Here is a 16,917-nt window from a genome sequence, read left to right as displayed (position 1 = left end):
CTTGAATACCCTTCTGTGATACAGATTATTCTTAGATTCATTGAATTTTTTAGCTGAGTGTTTCTTAGAGCAGCACTTCTTAAACTTTTAATATGCACATGAATTACCTAGGGATCTTATTAAAACACAGATTCTGATTTAGTAGGTCTGGAGTAGAGCCCACGATTCAGCATTTTTAACTGGCTCCCAGGAGTGCCGGTACTTCTAGTCTACAGACCACAATCTGAGTAACAAGGTCACAGCTCCCAACTGTAGGCCAAGATGTAATAGCCACAAAAAGGGCTACAAGGTCACTGAAACATTGGTCCCAGAGCTCTCTGGACAGCAAGAGTACCTAAGCAAGCTTCCAGCCTTGAGTGGCCTCCTCTGTTTACTCCAGGTAGATGTTTCTATGTTGCCATTTTCTATATGTGCCATGACATGAAGAAGACTGGAGAGCACTGCCTTAGAGATACTGTACATAATGAGACGGGGACCCAGAGATGCCCCGGTAGGTGAAATTATAAGAGTAGAACGCAAGTGTCCTAACTACATGCTGCTGCTTTTGATAGTCATCTAAAATTGCTTAAACTCCTTAGTATGTTTGATGTACCAATTGCTACATCATTCATGCTTCTAAATAAGCTACATTCATTTCGTTTACAACTGCACACTTGAGAAGATCTGGATTGAGGTTAAACATTAAATTTGAATTGCTATCTATATATTCCATTGGCATCTATTTAAGAACAAACATCTGCCACATGTGGTGGTAGTTAACCTAAGAATGATCCAATCTTAAATTTATGCTATTTTCTTCATTCTAAAAATAGAATTATACACAGCAGTTTTTGTTTTTTTCTTAAAGCATTTAGCTCTGTAAGAAACTGTCTGTCTTCTTTCCCCTTTGGTGTATAGCACTACTTAAAAATTATTTTTTCTAACCAGTTTTGGAAAAAAAAGTAGGATTTTTTTAATCTTAGGAGCTGTTTTTTAGAATGCTGTCTTAGAAAAACAAACAAAAAACTCCCAAAATAGAATGCTGTCTTAGACTTGTCATAAGTAAGAGTCTTTCCTCAAATATACCAAAAATACAGTAATATTTTTCTGTCCCTTCTTATATACGTTTCCTTTTTACCTATTCATCTGACCCATTTAATGAAATAAAATGGCTTGTCATATAATACATATTATATATAGTAGTATATAATTTAAAAGGCTTCAGAAGATGAGGCAATTTAAGAACTTTATGACACAAATAAAGAAAAGATGGCAATCATTTAAGGAAAAGGCATTAAGTGTGGTCTAAAGACAGCTTGGAATTTGAACCAAATGTGCATATGGAGCACACCCTCTAGTCTCCCAAGTTGTCTTCAAATCTTTGGGAGACGAGAAATACAAAAACGATGTTTAAAAAAAACTATTAAAGTATCGGAAAGCAAGAATGGTTCTCTTGGTGGCCCAGAAATTGTAAGGAACCCTAAAAGACAGAAAGCAGTTGGGACACATTGAAGGAAGAAACCAAGCTAAACTCGGTGAGAGGAAGACTGCAGAAAAAGGTAGGTGCAGCTTCTGGATTTTCCAAGCTTTGAGTCAAGAGACACAAAAAAAGAAGGGAGCCTTGGGGTAACTGGGTTTCCTCTTTGGAAATATTGTCGATGATGTAACAAGGTGGTTTAACCCTTAAAATCTTACACCAGTTGTACAAAATTGAAGCCAACAGAGGTGTCTACTCTCAAGTGAGAACAGCAAGTGGAAACACTGGAAGCAAAGGAGCAAAACAGAGCTCCAGATTTTTCTGATGTCCAAAAGAAAGACCCTCCTGTTGCCCAGAAGACTAATTACTTGTGCCTCACTTCAAATCAGCACTGCAGTAGGCTGAGATAAGTATGTAAGGTGTTTAAAGGCAGGTGGATACCCAGCTCAAAATAATTACTCAACAGTTTAGAAAAATAAGCACTATGAAAAAGGTACTATAGGTCCGATTACTGGACCTCAAAATATCAGGTCCTAGTTCCTGGAAACTGTAAATGGCACTTTATATGGAAAAATACAAAGATGTGATTAAATTAAGGATCCAGGGATGCAGGGATTATCCTGGATTATCCACAAGTGTTGTCCTTATAAGAAAACTGGAGGAAAACTTGACCCAGACAGAAGAGAGGAAAGCAGTGTAACCACAGAGGTCTTGGCTGGAGTGATGTGCCACAAGCCAAGGAATGCTGGCTGCTGCCAGAAGTTGGAAGAGTAAAAGGATGGATTCTCCCCTGGAGCCTCCGCAGGCAGTGTGGCCCTGCCAACACCTCGATTCAGCTCAGTGATACTAATTTCAGATTTTTTGGCCTCCAGAACTATGAGAGGATAGATTTCTATTGGTTTAAAGCCATCAAGTTTATAATTTGTTATGGGAACCATAGGAAACTAATATAGGCACTCAGAAGAAGAATCAACATCAGAGAAGATAGAATGACTTGAACATTTCGAGTGAGAGAGATTTTTTTAAAAAATACAAATGTCTTCAAAAGGTAAGTGAGTTTATAGGATCCCAGGAACAAGAATGAACTACTAGGGAAATAATCCATTAAAGGTGCAGAAAATAAAAAAGTCCAGAGATAGGCTAAATGGCAAAGAGCACATTTTTCTTGTAAAAGAAAAAGCAAGCAACTCTTCTAGGTTACAGAGCAAAAAGACAGAGAAAACACATGTAAGAAAAGTAGGAGAAATGGAGGCTAGGTTTAGAAGTTCCAATATCAGTCTTAGAGTAAATGAGTGAATGAAAATAGACCCACCCTTACACCATCTTTCTACAATTGTTTTGTTTTTTGAGATGGAGTCTCACTGTGTTGTCCAGGGTGGTCTCAGACTCATGGGTTCAAAGTAATCTTCCTGCCTCAGCCTCCCAAGAAGCTGGGATTACAGGCATGTACCACTGTCCTCAGCCATTTTTCCAAAACATCATGGAGAAAGTGAAAGGTCCTTAAGGTTTCCAGAGATAAACTTTTCTTGGGAGAAAAATCATTACCTACTAGAATTAGATAGACATCTAACTTCTTATTAGCAATACTGGATATGTAGAAGCAGTAACTTCAAATGAGAGAAAATGATAACCTTTCTTGTTAGAAATTGAATTTTATATTCAGAACTTTCCCACAGAGACAGATCCTGACCTGGATGACTTCACTAATAAACTCTATCAAACAATATTTTTTTGAAAACAGGAGGAGAAAGCACTTTTAACTTAATTTACAAAGAGAACAATCCTGATACCAAAACTTAACACAGACATTATAGGTTTCCAGAGATAAACTTTTCTTGGGAGAAAAATCATTACCTACTAGAATTAGATAGACATCTAACTTCTTATTAGCAATACTGGATATGTAGAAGCAGTAACTTCAAATGAGAGAAAATGATAACCTTTCTTGTTAGAAATTGAATTTTATATTCAGAACTTTCCCACAGAGACAGATCCTGACCTGGATGACTTCACTAATAAACTCTATCAAACAATATTTTTTTGAAAACAGGAGGAGAAAGCACTTTTAACTTAATTTACAAAGAGAACAATCCTGATACCAAAACTTAACACAGACATTATAGAAAGTTACAGACCAGTATCTCTCATGAACATAAATATGAAAATCTTTAACAAAGCATCTATTATGTGTTCAATTGTGCCCCTGTCCCTCAAAAGATACGTTGAAGTTCCAAACCTGTGAATGTGATCTGATTTGTAAGTAGGCCTTTTGCAGATGAGGTTAAGATGAGGTCATACTGGATTAGGGTGGGCCTTAATCTGATGTCTGATGTCCTTATAAGAAGAGGGAAATTTAGATACAGACAGACACAAGGAACACAGCACGTGGCAGCGGAGGCAGAAATCGAAGCCATGCAGTGGTAAGCCAAGGACCGCCAAGGACTGCCAGCAACTGCCAGAAGCAAGAAAGAGGCAGGGGGGATCATTCCCTAGGATCTTCAGCCAGAGCGTGGCCCTATGGACACCTTGACTTCAGATCTGAGCCTCCACAACCGTGAGAGAATAAATTTCTGTTGCTTTAATACACTCAGTTTGCAGTACTTTGTTATAGCAGCCACAGGAAACTAGTACATCTTTGAAGGCACAAGATACTGCAAATTTGACGACATTTTTGCTGAAACTTCTGTATGACAAAGGAACTGCAAACCAGATTCAAAGAGAGACTAGGAGGGGTTCTAGGAACCCATTGGCATCAGTGTACCAGCTTGTGTTGTTGTGAGAGGCTGTGTTCAGCTTCATTGAAACCTTTTTCTGAAGATTCTTTCAGTGCCGTTTGCCCATTTCATGATGGGTAATGTATGAGTGCACCTGCCCACACCTCGGGGAGTGGTCAGCAGTTTTTGACTAAAAAAATGGCATGACCCCTTGCCCCACCCTCCCTATTCGGCCCATCTTGCCCCAAGTGACTTTTTGTTTGTTTGTTTACCTGGATGAAAAATGTCTTCAAAGGGAAACGTTTTGCTGATGTGGAAGAGGCAAATCAAAATGAATTCAAAAACTGTTGAGCAGTAGAAATAGCATCTCAATAGGTGTAGTGCATCAAACGGAGAGAGCTTTGAAGGTGACTGAAGTTTAAACACGTGAGAATAAATGCACAAGTTTTCATAAATTCCAAATTTGTGGGGTAAAAAAGAAGGACTAGGAAGAAATGATTGCCTTATGTACCCTAATGGAATAGCATCTATAAAATACAAAAATCTCCCACAAACCAATAAAAAAGACTCTGATTAGGCATTCCACTGAAGAAAAGAATACAAACAGTTAATACGGACGTGAAAGGCTGTTTAACCTCATTCATAATCCAGAAATACAAAATTCAGTAAGACTGTGCTCTGTACATTTTACAAAAGCTTTTTAAAAAATTTTGATTTGGGGTTTTTGTGAAGGTGGAGTGGAGAAATTGACACTGTGCATTGTTGTTTGGGGTATTTGTAAAGAGATATTCAGTACTGTGGTTGAGAATACACCTGGTATGCTTATTGTAGAGGCTAATGTAAGCTATTTAAAGCACAGTACTTTCTCCATTAGTAACTGACAGAAATACTCTCACATATGCACAGTGAGGGATGACAAGGACTTATATTCAGCATTGGTAGTGTTTATTTAAAAGATAAAAAAGGAAATAACCTAAATGTCCAATGATAACAGAATGATGACTCAGATATACTCATATTACAGACTACTCTGCAACAGCAGGAAAAAAGTAGATCGAATGTACTGAGGTAGCAAGATCTTGAGGGACATTTTTAAGTGGATCAAGCAAGATAGCAACTTGAAGAGCAGTGTGTACAGTATACCAATTGTATTTACACATAAAACTCCATATGCACAGACCATCCCTGATTTATGATGGCTTGACTTAGCAACTTTTTGTCTTTTTGATAGTGCTAAAGCAGTATGCATTTTTTATGCACCTCTACTTACGATGGTACTGCATTTGGATAAATCCACCTTAAGTCAAAATGCACTTTAAACTTGACAGTATTTTCGACTTCCAGTAAGTTTATTCATAAATAACCCTATTGTAAGTCAAGGAGCATCAGTATATATCAGTAGCTCTAACTGCATTGAGAGATATCTAAAAGAATACACCTAAATATTACAACACTGGTTAGACTAATAAGGGGTAACCTACATTTACTTTTATTTTGATGTGTGTTGTTTGCATATGTTGTAATAATGCATTCAGATATTTTATATTTTTAAAAAATACGCAGCAACCTGGATGGACTTAGAGTCTATAATAATGAGTGATCTTACACAGAAACAAAGAACTGGGTGTCACATATTCTCACTCATAAGCGGACCTTGAACAATTATCATAATACTGTAAGAAAAAGATTGGCAGTAGTGGGAACCTGCTGGGGGGGGCACACTTCATCACCAAGGGTACCTGTATAATGAACATTTGTATACCTAACCCTGAATTGTGCCCCACATCTTTAAAATTTAAAAAAAAATTTAAAAAATACAAACATCACTTATACAGCAACTGTTCTCCTTCAGGTTTGGAGCATTGTATGCATTCTAAAGTTTTGGCATTCAGAAATTTATCTGTGTTTGTGTGTGTGTGAGAGAGAGAGAGAGAGAGAGAGAGATGTATAAATTTATAAGTAAGTGTTTATAAGAGAATTGCAAGAACAGCACAAAGAACTCCCATTAACTTCACCAAATTCTCCACTTGTTAACATTTTTACATGCTTGGTTTCTCTATCTCTCATCCATAATCTTTATTCTTTTTCTGAACCATTAGAGAGAATGTCACAGACTTACTACCACTTTGTATTTCCCCAAAGAAGTAAGGACATTCTCTGAATTGTCCAGTGTGTATTTTCCCTAAACAAGTATACTCTCTGACTTTAATGTATACATTAAAAATAGTTTCATGAGTTATACACACTCAGTTGTACAGTTCTGTTCCGTAGCTTGCCCTCCCCCATTTCCTCCCCAAAACGCAGTTATTTACATCAAGAAGTTAACGTTGAGGCACCATCACCTTGTAATCCACAGGACCCATTCAGATTCTCCCAGCCCTCCCAGCAATGTCTGTTTTTTCCTTTCTTGCCCAGAATTCGATCCAGGCTTTGATCCAGGATCATGGCTCACATGTACTTTTTGTGTCTCTTCAGTTTTCTTCCACCTGGAATAATTACCAGAATTTCTTTATCTCCGAGAGTAAGGCTTTCCTTGTGTGGGGTGTCCCTCAGCCAGGCCCATTTGCTGTTTCCTCGCGTCCAGACTCACCACGGAGAGGAGGCCGTGCTCCCCTCGTGGCGTCAGTCAGGAGGCACAGGATAGTGACCTGCCCTGCTGCTGGTGACGTGAACCTTGACCTCAGCCAGGTTTTTGTCTGATAGGTTTCCTCAGCAAAGTGACTGGTTGTTTTTGTTTTGTTTTTTCCTTTGTACCTGATAAGCCGTTTATGGGGAGATCTTCTGAGGCTATGCCATTTCCTCTTCCCATTCTTCGTCAAACTTGCGCCCATCAGCCTTAGTGTGTATCCATGCTTCTGCCTGAGTTGGCTACAGCTATGATGGCTGTTGAGTGATTGTTTGTTTCCATTATTCCATCTTGCTTGTATGTCGACACTCTACCATTTAAAAAAGAGTTTTCCCTTCCATTTATGTATTCAATCTGTGTGGCCTCATGGGTTCCTATTTCAGTAACAGATTACAGCCCACGGTATATCATGATTTACTTTGATGTCCAGAATGCCTCATATTTGGGAACCTTGCCTCTATCATTGTTTTTGCACGTCTTCATGTTGGTAGGCTGGATAAGGGCCCCCAGAGATACTCGCCTTCTGATCCCTCAAACCACCAGGCCTTCCCAGTGGGCCCAGTGCAATCACAAGGGTCCTTATGAGGGGTTCTAGGGCAGTAGGGTCAGAGACAGCAGAGGGATGAACACATCGCGCCTTCATCTCTGCTGTCTCTAACCCTACTGCCTGATAACCCCTTGAAAGGAGGCAGAGGGTCAGAGATAAAGATAGAGGATCCCACACTGCTGGCCTTGAAGATGAAGAAGGGACCGTGAACTTCCCAACATGACGAACATTCTTTCTTTTTCCTTATTTTATGGGGAGGCATATCTTATATGTTGTTATGGGGAAATCTAAACATTTTGTGGCCTTGTGTGGATTTTTCATAAGCTAGAAACAGAGCTACATTTTAAAATTACTGATTCTTTCCCCCTCACCTCTTGAGTTTCTAACACGATTTTTTGTAGTTAGCCTACAGATGGAAGCACCCGGTTTTCACTTTGACTGGAGCCATTTTGGAAAACTTAAAGTACAAAATACTTTGCTTTTTATAAATTTTGTGATAAAACTTTACTAGGAAACTTACAAAGACTCAGAGTAAAACTTACAAATTACCTTGGTGGTTATAGGTAGAGGTCCTGCAATCTGACAATATCAGTGTTTAAGGAAGAATCAGGAGCAAGGGTAACAAGGTAACTGGGCCATCAGTTGCATCAGCTGCTATTGTGATTCTGTATTCTCAGGATTGCAGCCCATGTTTCTGGGACATTGATACCTAACTGAACAAGTTGGTATGTTGACCCATAACCTCTTCAAACTAAGATCTTGTTTTATAGGGGGCATCCTGGAAGTGAGAAATTGTTTAGAGTATAAATTTGGGGTTCAGCCAAACCAAGGTATGGATTCTAGTGATGACACTTCTTAGCAGGCAGCTGTGAGCAAGTCACTTAATTTCTCTAAACTTAAGTTTGTTTTTAAAATAGAGAAGTTTCAGTTTATTTCTAAAATGGAGATAATAATACCTTATGAGGCTGTAGGGATTGAATGAGAGTGTATAAATAAAATGCTATACATGTAGGGTGTGTTGAATAATTGGCAGTGATTATTAAGAATTTTAAGCCTGGAGTAACTCATTGCAGTGCAAGTGAACTCTAATGATAATCTCAGTAGTTAAATATCACTTCTTACTAATCTCTCCAACAACAGTAGACTGAAGTTTTCCTATTCTGTGCATCTTTGTTTCTTCCAAGAAATTTTAAAGTGCACCCAGGGCTATTAGTCAGATCATCTTTTAATTTTACATATTTATATTACATTTTGTAAAATATCTAGCAAATGTGTACATTAATGTTGATACTAAAATGGTATATTTTTTAAGGGTTTCGTGTCAGTATTCTTTCTACATTCAGAATTGTTTCCGAGAGGCAGTGTTTCTAAAATGTGATGGGGTTCTGTTAGTTGACAATTTAACCAAGCCACAATTAGTTTGACATCGAGGTGGTTATCAGATAATTACTTGAGATTATAATTTAACTTTCGTGACATAGTAATACTTCTGCCAGTTTTAGTATCTCCTATTATAGTAAGAGTTTAAAAAGGAGAAGAGTGGATTCAAATGTATACTTTTATCATTAAACATTTGTGTCAGGTAGATACTCCATAGAGATGTAATCTTGACACAGTTGTTAGAAAACAGATTAAAGAGGAAATGTAAGCTCTCTGCTTCGATAAGACTGACCAGATGATTATTATTTCGCCATAATGGCAGCATCTGCCAGGGAAATTAAAACAAAATTTCCTCCCTTAGGAGATTCTGCCTGCTCTAGCTAAAGCTGTGTGTATACAGGGAACGCCAGGAAATTCTGACATATTGTTGGAGCAAACACTTCAAAAATATCTTGTGTTTCTTCTGTTCTAGCAACTTCACTGTGTGGTGGTTGGAAGTGAAAATGCCAAGCGATATTTTGAAGCTGTTCAGGGGTCAAAAGAGCATCGAGGAGAGCTTTTTGGGATCCACAACCTCTTCAAGCTAAGGTCCCAAGGGTCTTGTCTGACACGGGACATCCTGGAGGTGTGAAATTGTTCTCTGAACTTTTCGATAATATTTTAAATACGGTTTTTCTCCTTCAGGAAATTTGAAATACAGTTGCTCTTGCCATTTCAGAAAAATGTTTGTTTTTCTTTATCAAAAACAGCTTATGTTTAGAATTTCTACTTTTGGAGAAATGGGAAATGATTTATTGTACCCTTAAAACTAAGGTTTTTCCATGCATAATTTTAAACAATGCACACACACAAGTACAAGTTCATATACTGGTTAGTGTGAACTCCAAGGCCATTTTCAGACTGGCGGAGTGAAGTTTATTACTTTGAAAACAGCTGTTGAAGTCAGGAACTAAAAAAAGATATTTTCCTAAATAAACAAAAATATAAAATGTGTTTTGATTAAAAGTTACCAAATATTCTCTGAGATGCACTGTCATGTCTCATGAAGATTTTTCTTTTCTGTTCCCAATAAAAATTCCACACCAATATTTTAAACTCTCATTGTACTCCTCCTCAGCGTACAGATGTTACTTATTCTTCCAACAAAATATTTATATCCTTTTAAGAAATATTTAAATTATTTAATATACCAGAATACTAAAAATATTAACCTCTTTTCTTACTGATGTTAATATGGGTATCATAGAATCCTGGAATATCATCTTTTTCAACCTCCTTGTCATATAGACAAGGAGGCTGAGTCTTAGAGAAACTCAGGATATTTCCCTTGATTTCCAGAACTTTAGAGCAAAACCTTAAGGTCCTTCATTTATTCGGTAAGTACCATAAAGTCATTTAAGGAACACTTGGTCCCTGTCCTTGAGGAACTTAACCCATCTAGATGGAAGGTGGAAGAGAACGTTGACACAACTCACATGCAATATGTAATGCAATTACATACTAAGCAAGTTCAGTAGTAGTTCAACATGGCTACTAATGGATGGGAAAGGGGAAGGTATGTATTATTTGTGTCCTATAGATATTATAACTGCCATCCAGCATCTGAGGTATGCTGCTGAGTTTTTGTCTTATTGTAACTGTATTTGATTTTGAATTGAGTGGCTCATTTGAAGTCCTCTTTTTTTGTTGTTTTTGGGTTTACTTTTTGTTTTTTTTTTTGAACAGTCTGTTTCTTCTATGGACTTGTTATTTCCTGCCCCTCTTCTCTTATCACTAACTTTGTCCTCCACCTCCCCTGCCCCGAGGCCCCCTCCATCTCTGAATACTAGTTGGCGCGCCTATGTTCATGTTTCTAATTTAAAATCATCGTCTATACAGATATTGGCATTATATTATTTATCCTGTTTTCTACCACATAGGACATAGGGCAATTCTGTTTGATCAGAATACTTACCTATTCCTTTGTTAAACGAGTGTCACATAAGACATATCAGATGACAGGTTATTAACTGGGAAGTCCTCTTGTTCACTGGTCCTAAGGATATCTCGTTTCGCCTTCAGCCATGTTTATTAATGATAGAACAGTCCATCTCTTACATTTTGTTTAAAAAAATCCTTAAGTTATTTAATGTACCTGAATACTAAAGATAATAACCTATTTTCTAATCATTAGTAATATAGGATGACAGGATCATCCATGTCTTACGCTTGTCTTGCTAGGCATATTATTGGTACTCAATTATTAAATCATTAAACTAAGTTACATTTTTAATTAAAATGGCTTATTTGTCATTTTAAACTAGAATTTAAAATTATTCAGGCCTACTTAGATTCATGCTGCTTTTGGCCAAACGGTATTTTTAAATATATTATTATTCTAAGCCCTATCTAATGGGAATACATATCATAAAATCAAAGAAATATTTCATTTCATGTGATAAGCCTTTAATTTTTAAAGGTTGTAGAAAATCCCTTTAAAAATATTTTAAGATGTAAAAATTGGAATTTACATAGCACTCAATCTTATGATTTCTGGGCAGTTTATTTCGATTTTGCATTGACTCATTGTCATCTATATTATAGTTTCCCTTTAAAGATGGATACTGAGAGTTCATTTCACAAATATTTATTGAGCATCTGCTAAATGTCAGGTACTATTCATAAAGCTGTGTATATATAAAAGAATAAAATAGACAAAAAATCATATCATAAATGCACATTCTACTTGGGGTAGACAAACAATAGAATAACCAAGTGGAATATAAGGCATAGTAGAACAGATTCGAAGGATAAAAATAGAGCGAGGAAGGGAACGGGTTGTCAAGGGAGCGGCTTTGCAGTTTTAGATGGAGCCTGGAAGGAAGTGAGGAAGGAAGGTGTGCTTTAGACAGAGGGAACATATGCAGAGGCCTTGAGGGAGGAACGTGTCCTGCATGATTTCAAAGTGTCAGGTAGGCCAGTGTGGCTGAAGTAAAATAGGCAAGAGAGCAAGAGGAGGCAAGAGAGATGTCATGCAGGAACTTTGACTTTTTCTTGAGTGAGACACAAGGCAGTTGGAGGGTTCTGAACAGAAGAAAGACAGAGTCTGGTTTACATTCGTCTAACTATTTAAAATTAGACTACAGACGTATAAGGACAGAAGCAAGAAGCTGGCTAGGAGGATACTGCAGTGATCTAACTGAGAGATGATAGTGGCTTGGGTCAGGGTGATCGTGGTAGATGGCGTGAGAAGTGGCAGGTATATAGTATTCACGTGGCGTTGACAGGATTTGCTGATGGATCAGATATGGAATATGAGAAAAAGAGAGGCATTAAAGATGGCGCCAAGGTGTTTGGCCTGAGCAGTCTAGGACTGACGGCCATTTATCTGTCATAAAGGAGTTTCAACAGCTTTAGGATTTCTAGCGCTGCCACTTGCATCTATTGTAGACATTTAGCTTCTGCTGCAGAGGTAAATGGTGGCTCTAGAAACAAGGCCCCTCTTCCCATTGCAATCATAGCCTCCAGGCACGGGGAGTAAAGAACTCATGGCAATTTAGAAACTGTGTATCGTTCTACAGGGTTGTGTAGGGACATTCTCACTCGTTGCCCTAGCTACCAAGTGACTGGAACCATGTCGTTGGTATCTGTGTATTCGTAAGTTGAGTGCTCGTAACTCTGGTGACGGAATATTATTTCCTCTTGTTCTATCAAAAAAGTAGAAAGAATTGATTTCGTTTTGAAGGAGAATTAATGTCCTAGAATCTAGGCCATTAGATACCTCTGCTAAATGCTACACCCAAAGCTTTAAAGTGCAAGCAGTTTCCCAAAAGACGTAACAAGCCAGTTATGTAATTAAGGTATTGTTTTTAGTTTCATATTAGGAGGGACCTTTTCATTTTGATGTCTATTATACCTAAGGGACATATATTTTTAATGAGTATGAACAATAAATACACTAGTAATATAGGCTAGAATGTCCAGTTCCCATTATTCAACGTTGTCTGTGGTGTTTAAAATGTTGCTGATACATCTTGGCCATAATTATGATAGAGGAATGTTTGTTGTCGATATCATACCAGGTAAATATATAACATTTTTCACTCTTGCTCCCCCCGCTAGTGCTTTCAACAAAGTTGACTAGAAAGTATTTTCTGTGTCTGAAAAAGTAAACATTAAGATAAGAATTAAGAGTATTGTAAAATGTTATGTAAGTGTGTATATTAGGAGTTCCTTGATTAGCAAATTGAAAAATAACATGAAGAACACTAAAACAAGCTGCACTTGGTTTTTCTTTCTTAACTCAATAGCACATGTTGCTATTGTCTCTCTGGGATTTTTTTACCCCCTGTTTTGCACAGTTGTTCACATTCTTTCTTGCTGACATTGTAGAGAGAAGGCCAAGTGGAGGCCGGGATCATGACAGCCACAACATGGTTGAAAGAGGGACCTCCAACATGCAAACTAGAAACGGTAAGTGATTCTGGGATCTGTAGCCTGCAGCACAATGTCTGGAGACATGTGATGTGACAGTTTTAAGTTTCTTTTCCTTTTTCCTTCATTTTTCTTTTCTTTTTTTTTTTTTTGAGTTTGAGTCTCACTCTGTCGCCCAGACTGGAGTGCAGTGGCACTCCCGGCCACCGCAGCCTCACCTCCTGGGCGCCAGCGATCCTTCCGCCTCAGCCTTCTGACTAGCTGGAACTACAGGCGCGCGCTACCACGCCCGGCTAATTTTTTGGCTTATTGTAGAGATGAGAGCTCGCCAAGTTGCCCAGGCGGGTCTCAAACCCACGGGCTCAGGCAATCCACTCACCTCCCAAAGGCGCGGGATTACAGCCTGAGCCACCGAGCCTGGCTTCATTTTTCAACATGTAAAGAAAAAGTCTTTTAAGAGTTAAGGACATGAAGTTAGAGGACTGTGAGTAAAATTAATAATTAAGGCGGATTTCGCTTTCATAGCATAAGAACAAATTCCGGAAAATTATCAGGCATTTATATCTAAAGTGGAATTTTAACTACACCATACTGTAAATCCAGAATTAAATGCACCATAGGTCACTAGCCCAATCCAGATAAATAATTTTTTACTAAATGGCAAATTAAATGGAAAAAATCACCATCTAACTGTGTTTAAGAGTATTAAATCTCAATATAAAAATCATTCTCTAACTCAAAGCAGATATTTGATTTCATTTGATTCCCTACTTTTGTGGTCTTTCTAGTAGTTTGTCATCTCACATACCACAAAATCTATACTATCATTATAAGGCTATCTGAAAGATAAAATATATGTGTGGAGATTTTTTTGTTATCGTTACTTGTTTTTTCTTGTTTGCTAACTTTAAATTTATACCACTCCAGTGACTTTGAATATAGGGTGAGCATTTTTCTAAATTTAGAGAAATACATGAATATCAAATGTTGGCAGAAATAACCAGATAATGCCGTCTCAAAATCATTTACTAATAAAGCCTCAGTTTTAGGAAATTGAAGAATATATTTAACTTTGATTAATGTGGAAAAAAACACATTAAATATTGCATTTAAATTTGAAACAAATTGTATTTCTTAATTCTCTTTATTTTTGGTAATCAAATCCTACTAGACTTATTTTTAATCAATTAGAACAGTTTTCCAGTTGTGAATTCTTTACCTTGTTAACTCCTATACATTTCATTAGTTCTTAAAGCATGATTAGAAGTACTTGCTAGACTACAGTAAATTTCAATAATTCTAAAGCAATAAGTTGTGTGCTTTTTACTTTCAGGGCCAGAATTGTGAGTCCTTGTGTCTTAGAAGCCGACCATGCCACTCTGTGTTTTCCTTTAAAATTCTTTGATCGTATAGTACTCTAGTTTAAACTTTTATTTATGTTGGAAAGTTATTTAACTTGAAAAGAGAAAAGACTGTACCAGACTGTAATATTAAATCCTTTACATTTGTTTACTAAAAGTTGCACTTTTAGAAAATACCAGGTGATATACTTGTACCTGAGTGATTGACCTACAGTCAATTCCTCTCCAGTGTAATCGAGTCCATATCATTATCTTGAGGTTTTCTAATGTTTCTGTCATTGCTCCTAATACAGCCTAAGGAGCCAGACTGTCAAGAACCCACAGCTCCAGAACAGCCTGCACAGTCCCTGGCAAAGGAAGCATGTGATCTCTGCAGCGACTTTAGTGATGAGGAATCAGCAGGAACCTCGGCAGTAAAGACTGCTAAAAACAAAGCACCTGATTCATGTAAAGCTTCTGGTTCTCCAGGACAGCTTACCCTGCTTCAGTGTGGTTTTTCTAAACTGTTGGAGACAAAATGTAAAGCAGTTGAGGATAATACTGGAAACACTCCCTCTGCTGATGAAAGTTCTGATGAGGAGCCCACATACCTTTCAGCAGAAGCCGAAGATGCTGGTTGTCAGAAAAATCAGAACTCTCTTGGTACTTCAAAACATCAGAAATTAGATAACATCCTAAATCCAAATGAAAAATGCATTTTTTATAAAAGTGAGAAGACTTTAAAACAAAGCATTTCTTCTGAGTCTGATGATGAGAAAAAACTAAAAAATACAGATGAACATTGCATTTTACATAATGTCACAGAATCAGAAGATAGCGATGTCGTCTATCCCACACAGCAGACACCTCACAGATTCCCTGAGAATAGTGTAAGTAAGCCACCCTTGGATGGATCTGAAAATTCTGAAACAGAAAACCATGTAAAAACAATGACTGATGATGATGTTCAAAAGACTGATGACAAAGGAAATGAAATAATTTCAAAAATATTAAATCCTAAGAACACAACCCTGAAATCTGTGATGAATAAAAAAGGCACTAGTGATATCAGTGAAGAATCTGATGACATTGAAATTTCTTCCAAGACCAGAGTAAAAAAGGATAGAGCTACTATTTCTTTAAGGTTTAAGAGAAAAAAGAAAAACAAAGGGGAGCTTCACAATTTTCCTGGAATAATGAAGAGAACAAACGAACTGCCTACAAGAGATGAGGATCATAACTCTCAGTTTATTGATGATTATTCATCCTCGGATGATGATTTATCTATCAGCCGCTTCAGTTCCTCTAAACAGAACCAGAGACCAAAAACTAGAAAAGACAGAATCAGTTTATCTTCAAAATTGCCTAGCCATAATAAGAAAAATGGCACTTTCGTACCAAGAAAGCCAATGAAATTTTCAAATGAGACTGTCAGTCAAGAGCAGATGTATGAATCACTGGATAAATTTTTAGGTAACTATGGATACCTTCTGAAACTTGGAAAAAAATTTGTTTTGTGCAATCAGATAGTTCTGTAAGAGATCCTTGGATTAACTTATAAAGTAGCTCTGAAATCAGGATGCTGCATCGAGGCACAAATAAGGAAGAGGTGGGTGGCAGGATAAAGGGAACACTGCCTACGTCAAGATAGGGAACCTTGCTGGCTGACTCACGACCCCCTCCATGTGTCCCCTCGGAATCACAGTTTCTCTGCCCCTGTAAATACCAATTATTCTGACTTCTGTAGTAATTACTTATTTGCATTTTTGTGGTTTTATCACACAAATGTGCATCCCCAGGTACTACAATTTAGTCTTATCCATTTTTTAAAAATGTTACACACAGTAAGTCCCCTACATATAGATCATCAAGTTGCGAACTTTCAAAAATGCAAATGTGCACTTGCATGTCCAGTCATGTAAGTTAGTTCACGTGTCTGGCGTACATTGTCACATGCGTGCATCCTCTACAAGGAGTTGTGCTTATGTGTACTTTACTGTACAGTACTGTGTAGAGTACGGTGGTACGGTATCTTTATTTCAAGCCCAGGATGTCCGGAAGCAAGTGTAAAAGCAGCAGTGATATAGCTGGTACTATATGGCCAATTGTGTTAGTTGGGTACCTAGGCTAACTTTGTTAGGCTTACAAACAAATTGGACTTACAAGTGGAACTCTTTTTTATGTAGGGGACTTACTGTAGTCTCTTTTGATCTACAGTGATCCTCATTCCTTTTATTGCCTTACATTTGAGCTGTTGAACAACCCGGACCATCTGTAAGAATTTCCCTCAATTTGCTGTATTCCCTGGGTGCAGTTGAACCCGTTCCTCTGTCCTCTATATTACCTGCAGATGAGCAGTTGACTACGAGATTGGATCAGACTCCTTTGGCAAGAAAAAAGTATTTGGCAAGACTATAGGAGGCCCAAAATTGTTTTCTCTC

General features: G+C 37.6%; 1 protein-coding gene across 1 annotated transcript in view; it reads left to right on the top strand.

The window, feature by feature from the left end:
- The window catches only part of ERCC6L2 (ERCC excision repair 6 like 2), a 79,889-nt gene that overhangs the window by 30,444 nt on the left and 32,528 nt on the right, over positions 1-16,917 (top strand). Inside the window, exons 10-12 of the mRNA XM_021710433.1 lie at positions 9,196-9,348; positions 13,095-13,175; positions 14,791-15,949. Of these exons, the coding sequence (XP_021566108.1) occupies positions 9,196-9,348; positions 13,095-13,175; positions 14,791-15,949 (1,393 nt within the window). The remainder of the gene's footprint in view (positions 1-9,195; positions 9,349-13,094; positions 13,176-14,790; positions 15,950-16,917) is intronic.

This window comes from Carlito syrichta, unplaced genomic scaffold (assembly GCF_000164805.1).
Source record: "Carlito syrichta isolate Samal-C Ts95f unplaced genomic scaffold, Tarsius_syrichta-2.0.1 Scaffold78061, whole genome shotgun sequence".
NCBI lineage: Eukaryota > Metazoa > Chordata > Mammalia > Primates > Tarsiidae > Carlito > Carlito syrichta.
Note: the sequence above shows the minus strand (reverse complement) of the source record. Positions and strands in the feature narration are given on the sequence as shown.